We start from the raw sequence: 7,817 nt of genomic DNA on the forward strand, positions 1-7,817 counted from the left end.
ATATTTAATGATTGTATAAAAAGTGGCGTATTTCCTGATCTAATGAAACACAGTAAAGTTTTACCTCTTTTTAAATCTGATAGTAAGTTGGACCCGTCTAATTTCCGACCTATATCTATTTTACCGACATTGAGTAAAATTTATGAAAAGATAATACTGAATCAATTACTAACGCACTTTAATATAAATAATATTTTACATAACAAACAATTTGGATTTACAAAGGGACGGTCTACTACAGACGCAGGCGTTGAATTGATCAGTAGTATTTTTAATGCCTGGGAGATGTCGCAGGATGCTCTAGGAGTTTTTTGCGATCTCTCAAAGGCCTTTGATTGTGTGCAACACAAAACATTGGTCAGGAAACTCTGTCACTATGGCATAAAAGGCACAGCACTCGCCCTCCTAAAATCGTACTTGTCAAATAGAACTCAGAGGGTTGATATAAATGGTAAAAAATCTGCTGGTGCAAAAATTGAAATGGGGGTCCCACAGGGGTCTATATTAGGACCCTTCCTGTTTCTTATTTATATAAATGACTTGCCATTCTTAATTAAAGATAAACATGGGATAGTATTATTTGCTGATGATACATCTCTTACATTCAATATCAAACGGCTTAATGCGTGTTATGACGAAGTAAATAATGCTCTCTCAAAGATTGTACATTGGTTTAACGTTAATAATCTTTTACTTAATAGTAAAAAAACGAAATGTATTAAATTCAAATTGCCCAATGTAAGGCAAACGGAAACCAATGTGCTTTTAAATAGTGATGTTATGGAGCTAGTGGATACAGCTGTATTTTTAGGTATTACACTAGACTCCAAGCTTCAGTGGGGCCCCCATATTGCTGGGTTGGCCGACAGACTCAGTTCAGCAGCATATGCAGTAAGTAAGATTAGACAATTTTCAGATGAAACAACAGCACGTCTAGTGTATTTTAGTTACTTTCATAGTATTACGTCCTACGGCATTTTGCTGTGGGGCAATGCTGCAGATATAAATACAATTTTTGTGCTGCAGAAGCGAGCTGTACGGGCAATCTACAAGTTGGCCCGTAATACTTCACTCAGAGAAAAATTTAAGGAAGCTGGAATCTTAACTGTCGATTCTCAATATATCCTATCAAATGTATTATAATATGTTAAAAAGAATATATATAAATTCACGAAAAAATGTGATACCCATGGGAGAAATACTCGTAATAAACATAAGCTTGAAATTCCGGTGACTAGACTTACTAAAGTCAAAAATTCTTTTAAAGGTCAATGTATACGCCTTTATAATAAGATCCCAGAAATCGTTCAAAATCTCTCAATTAATAGATTATAAAAAGTTGTTAAAGAACGTTTGTGTACCAAAGCGTACTATAAAGTTACTGATTTCATGAATGATAGTACACCATGGGAATAAGGTCGCCCCCTGCAGAGCTGTTTCTATATAATATTATGTTTAATAATCGTACACTCGTTGTATTTTATTTAGTCACACTGTTATTTTATAATATATTTTTTGTAATTTTCCATCTTTTTAGAAAAAGATGGCCCCGTGCGAGTTTCTTACGTCGGTTCTTCTCGCCGGGTTAGTTTCCGAACCGGTGGTAGGCATCTGTGTAGCCCCGACGTTCAGAGAATATTTGAAAAAAAATATTCTGAATAAAAAATTTTGAGTTTGAGTTTGAGTTTGATACATCTCAGCTGTCATAATTATATATACCGACGCGTTCAGAAAACTTCGATAGCGCGATGCAGGAATGTTAGGAGAATTGTGGTTACCGCCATAGCTTAAATCATTACTCTTCCAAAAAATTTTAGCATCGAATACTCCGTACATGTCGGATCGGAGTTTTTAGCTGATACCCAGAAATACGCCGTCATCAGACACGTGTTCCACCCGGACTGGTACAGTTTTCCGAAGATTCATTACAATGACTTCGATTGTCTCCTGGTACAGCTGGCCGGCTTTGTGCCTGAAACGGCCTACACGAGGCCCATTGCTTTTGGAGGTTACGAAGATCTTAATGTGGGACAAATCGTGACTATAAGTGGTTGGGGCCATTCTACATATGAGGTAATCGGGCTGTGTAGTATTTTCAATGAACATAATTTTTAATCAAGTTTTCTGCATCAAAAATCTTGTTCTTCCTTTATAAATAACCTTTTTTATGAAATAAGGGCCAAGGGGGCAAACAAAAAAGTAAACGGCTCACCTGATGGAAATCAACTTCCGTCGCCCATGCACACTCGCAGCATCAGAAGAGCTGTACGTGCATTGCCGGCCTTTTAAGAGGGAATAGGGTAATAGGGTAGGGGAGGGTAGTGAAGGAAATAGGGGAGGGAAGGGAATAGGGGAGGGTAGGGGAGGGGATTGGGTAGAGGATTAAGCCTCCGGTAAACTCACACTCGGCGAAAAACAGCGCAAGCGCTATTTCACGCCTGTTTTCTGTGGGCTCGTGGTATTTCTCCGGTTGTCATGGCTCTCCCACGTAAATTTTTTTCCTCGTTTTGTTGTAAATGTATCACAATTACCTGAAAGATAAATATCAGCCTTTCAACTGATGAAGCTTCGGCTCTCCTATTCAACTGGCATCGTCCCGGCTTCCTGGAAGACAGCCTTGGTGCACCCGATCCCCAAAAAAGGTGATCGCTCAAATCCTTCCAACTACAGACCAATCGCTATAACCTCTCTCTTCTCGAAGATAATGGAATCCATTATCAATAGCCAGCTTCTTCGATACTTGGACGGCCAGGGATTACTAAGCGACAAACAATACGGGTTCCGTAAGGGTCGCTCGGCTGGTGATCTCTTGGCATACCTGACTCATCGTTGGGCTCAGGCAATTGAGTCGAAGGGAGAGGCATTGGCTGTTAGTTTGGACATTGCGAAGGCCTTTGATCGGGTTTGGCATAAAGCGCTGCTATCAAAGCTTCCATCATACGGGCTGCCCGAGAAATTATGTAAGTGGGTCACTAGTTTCTTAGCAGACAGAAGCACAAAGGTCGTAGTTGACGGCGAATGCTCAGAAACTCAGTCTGTTGATGATGGTGTCCCTCAGGGCTGTGTGCTATCGCCTACTCTATTCATACTAAATATCAATGACATGTTACAAACCAACGGCATTCATTGCTATGCGGATTATAGTATTTTTTTTTATTTATTTCTTTATTAGACTCTCCAACAGCAAAACACAGAAATACATTTAAATATACTTAAACTAAAACATGCACTTATGTGTAAGCCAATTATAGGCGTGTACAGCATTCATTAAGGACAGTAGATATTATTTCTTAAATCTAATAACAATTACAAAGTAGTTTTCATTCTCGAAAACAGAAGTTTGCGTATAATATTTGGTTAATTTGCTTTTTAAACTCTTACAGGAATCACTAAAAATATCTAGGTCCCTTACAGATCTGCAAGCTAGGTTGTAATCAGTACAGATATTAGATAAGGGAGAGTATTTTAGGATGTTTGTCTTACTTTTAGGAGTGTAGAATAATTTGGTAATTGGATAACGAGGATAGTGATACGGGACATTTAATTTTATACAACGAAGTAGTACAGGTGATGCTGTATATACCGGCTCCCCTAATATTTCTCGGCAAAATGTCACTGAGAGTCGAAACAAACTTGTGTCTAAGGTGGAGAAGGTCTCTGAATGGGTTAGACGTAACTTGGTCCAATTCAACCCCGCCAAGACACAAGTCTGCGCGTTCACCACTAAGAAGTCACCAATGGTCGTATATCATCGTTTCAAAGGCACATCTTTAACCATCTCCCCTAAGCATTGAGATACTTGGCGTCAACATATCTATCGAGCGAAGTCCAGTTCCGGTATCATCGAGAGGGTAAGGCCAAATTAGCCTCGAAGAAGCTTGATGTTCTTAACAGAGCGAGACAGTACTTCAGTCCGGAACAACGCCTACAACCCTACAAGGCGCAGGTTCGGCCTCATATGGAATATTGTTCTCATCTCTGGGCAGGGTCGCCAAAATACCAACTGCTACCTCTGGATCGTATCCAACGAAGGGCCGCTCGAATTGTTGACTGCCATAGTGTTTCAAACAGCTTGGATCCCTTGGAATTACGCCGAGATGTAGCTTCACTCTGCATCCTCTATCGGTTGTATCACGAGGAGTGCTCTGAGGAATTGTTCGGAATCATACCACCTGCAACTTTTCGCTATCGTCCCACGCGAAAAACATACCATCCTCATCGCCTTGATGAGTGGCAGTCTTCCACAGTGCGTTTTTCGCGTAACTTTCTGCCACACACTGTAAAACTGTGGAACGAACTGTCACCAGCAGTATTTCCGGACCTATAGGACCTGCAAACCTTCAAGAAAAGAGCGTATTCCCTCTTAAAAGGCCGGCAACGCACCTGCAGCTCTTCTGATGTTGCGAGTGTCCATGGGCGACGGTAGTTGCTTACCATCAGGTGACCCGTTTGCTCGTTTGCATTTGCTAACTTATTTGCGTATCGTAACATCTGCATCTTTCACATTTTAGTTTAACTTGTTGAGAGAAAATGGTGTGACTTCAGACCGACTGAAAACGGTGCAGATGACGGTGATCGACTACAACTATTGCGCGACGACCGCACTTCAATTTCAGGCAGCTAAGTTCGACGAATTCGCTGACATCACGCCACGGATGGTCTGCGCAGAAGGCAATTTAGGAGGTGCCACTTGTTTTGTGAGTTGTTTTATATGTTTATGTTATACAAGATGACCTGTTTAACTCTGTATTACTTTTCTTCTATTAATGTTGACCTTCCATGGACTTTGGAAGACCAAAATAAGCTAAATCGATTTAACCATTCTCGAGTTTAGGTCAGACGAACAAAACTTAAATATATTTTTTATTTATATAGATAGATATCACACACTCGAATGATGATCGATCGTCGATGATTTGTGTTGATCTGACATTTGCCTGGCAACTTCACAGAATACCAACGCGTTTGGTGCGTGTATCTTAAACCGCGATCACAGTCTTCATAGCCAAAGATCGTGGTCTCAGCAGTCGACTTTCCGTACTCGGTCGTCATCGGTCGGCAGGCAGGTTGACCTAATAAAGCTTTACTAAGCATTATTATCTGCATATGATATTTTCAATGTTCATGATCAACGACGTTCTTATTTCGATTGATGTCAAGCTGCTACAACTTCATAACAAAACATTCTTCCTTCGAACATTTACGTATAAATTGTCAATTATTTCAGGGTGACTCCGGGGGTCCAGTGGTGGCTAACAACAGGCTAGTGGGGATAGTGTCGTGGGGGTTCCACTGCGAGCCCCTGCTCGTGTTCACCAACTTGGTAATGCTAAAGGGTTGGGTCAGTGAAATTACGGGACTAATATTGTAAGGTCCCTCCTCACTAAAGTAAAACTTATACGTGACAAAATAAAGTTAACACCTTCACTGCGGCAAGTAAAATAAATAAAATAAAATAAATGTTTTCTTTCTGAGAAAATTTGAATCAATTTTTTTCAGAATATGAACCTGATGCCTACCACCTTTATTTTTATTTTTATTTTAAAATCTTAAACCTTCATCTGGTGCGGCGGCGGGCCAAAGTGTGCCCCCAATAGTTTTTCCGCCAGTGCGTGGTAGGCCTTTCTCAATCCACCAGCACAAGGTTAGATTAAATTACTATAACCTTGCGAAAACATAATGTAGGTGTACAGTTTTTGGACTGTTGTAATAACACAAACATAATGACATACATACATACACTTTAGAAAGGGCATTGGGTAACTTAGTATGTACCTGTGGCGTCATTTTTTTCCAGCGGCCAGGGATAAAACCATTACTATTTTGTAGCACTACATTAGAGAAACACATATTAGTAATAAAAATTGTTCTAAGTAATATCGGAGCTGAGCTACGATTATTTTTGTATATTTATTTTTGCGCTTATGTTCACAAAATCAATAGTAATTAACGTAACTTTATTTAGCTATCCTTAACAAACAGGTGTAGGAAGGGTTACATAATATTAATCTGTAGGATATATATTTCTCACTAGCTATTGCCCACGACTTTGTCCGCGTTAAATATGAGTAATTTTTCATACTTACATATTTTCACACTGAGTTTAACTCTCGTCCGACTAAAATATAGCCAGACTTGAGACTATATTTCATTAGACAGGGATTTTCAAAGGGCCGGATGCAATATTAGGCAATTATTTTTATTGTTCTTGAGTATTAATAAATAAATAAATAAATAAATGATAAATAAATGTTTATTTCCAACTTAGATTACAATAATTGAGTAGAACACATAGTCACCTAGTAAGCTCACGCCTGTATCAGGTGACAAGGCTCTTCCATCGCTAGTAATACAAGACTTTTTTCAACTTTTATAAAAGAGACTTACATACTAAATTACAAAGCAAAAGTACTTAAAGGAAAAAAGTAAATAAACAAAAACTACATACTAATTTACAGAGACAACAGGAAAATCAGCTTAATTCACTATATTAATTTATGTGTGTGTGTGTGTGTGTGTACGTGCACGTGCCTGCATGTGTGTGTGTAAATGTGGATGTGGGTATGCAAGAAATATGTTTTTATAATTTAATGATTTAATATTTAATTATAAATTTTCTAATTCTTTTTTTTATAATTTAATGTTTTCTACAAGTTTTTCAGTTGTTTCATAATTTAAGTTAGATAAATAGATGCTTAGTGTAGTTTTCGTATCATAACATGATTTGTTCCAAAAGTCTAAAATTTTATTGAGCTTGTTATACAGCAGAATAGATTTATTGGCATATTGATTTTTCGCAAACTCCGTTTTTATAATAGGTATATCAATTTTGTGTTTACTACGTTTATTTTTACATCTCTCGTTGCCTCTATTTTTGTGTTTTTTTAATATTGTTCGTAAAATATATAGTTTTCTAATCGATAGGACCTTGCTAATACTATATAGTTCATCGGTAGGTGTTCTTCTTTTTTTTAAATGAATTAATTTTAATAAGGTTCGCTGAGCCCTCTCTACTTCTAATATTTTAGTTTTGCTGGCACCTCCCCATACAGGTATACAGTAGACCATAATAGATTCAGCCAATGCCGTGTATATTTCCTTCATAACATTTCGAGAGGACTGATTATAGTCGTTTGAAGAGACATTGGGATTAGGAACTACATATCTCAGGGTTTTGAAAATCCAGGTTAGTTTCCTTATCCTATTAGCTACTTGTTCCAGATGAGGATACCAAGATAGCCTTTGGTCTACTATAACACCCAGATATTTTATTTTATCTACTTTTACCATAGGTGGACAGTTAATAATAATATCTATGGACGCTTCACACCACGTCAGTCTGGCCCCGTGCTAAGTACCTAAAGGACTTGTGTTACAGGTACCAGACAACGGATATATATTTAATACTTTTATACTATACATATATTTAAGATTTTTTATTATATCATACATATATTTAATACACATCCAGACCCGGAAACATTGAAAACTTTTTGTTCCGTCGGCGGGATTCGAACCCGCGACCCCCGGCTTGAGCTACCAACGCGCTCACCACTGAGCCACAGAGGTCGTCACAGTTACATGGTAAGTGAGTATTAGGCTGGCAAGTGTGTATTTTTATGCTATAGTTCGAGTCTGGTTGCATGCGGTTAAGGATGCTGAAGCACATATATTGTGTTTTGGCCGTATTTAAAGATAAGAGATTAATTTCTAACCATCTTGCGATTTGTCTCATGCCATGTTCTACAAGTGCTTTAAGTTCCGTCCAATTTTTCCCCTTAAATATAATCGCAGTATCGTCGGCATATGAAATGATG

At 38.3% G+C, this 7,817-nt stretch overlaps 1 protein-coding gene across 1 annotated transcript in view; it reads left to right on the forward strand.

The window, feature by feature from the left end:
* The window catches only part of LOC121736769, a 66,444-nt gene extending 61,060 nt beyond the window's left edge, over positions 1 to 5,384 (forward strand). The window contains exon 15 of the mRNA XM_042128152.1: positions 5,228 to 5,384. Coding sequence (XP_041984086.1) covers positions 5,228 to 5,371 — 144 coding nt within the window. The 3' untranslated portion in view covers positions 5,372 to 5,384. The remainder of the gene's footprint in view (positions 1 to 5,227) is intronic.
* Positions 5,385 to 7,817: the final 2,433 nt, after the last annotated feature.

The sequence above is a fragment of the Aricia agestis genome, chromosome 19 (assembly GCF_905147365.1).
Source record: "Aricia agestis chromosome 19, ilAriAges1.1, whole genome shotgun sequence".
Taxonomy (NCBI): domain Eukaryota; kingdom Metazoa; phylum Arthropoda; class Insecta; order Lepidoptera; family Lycaenidae; genus Aricia; species Aricia agestis.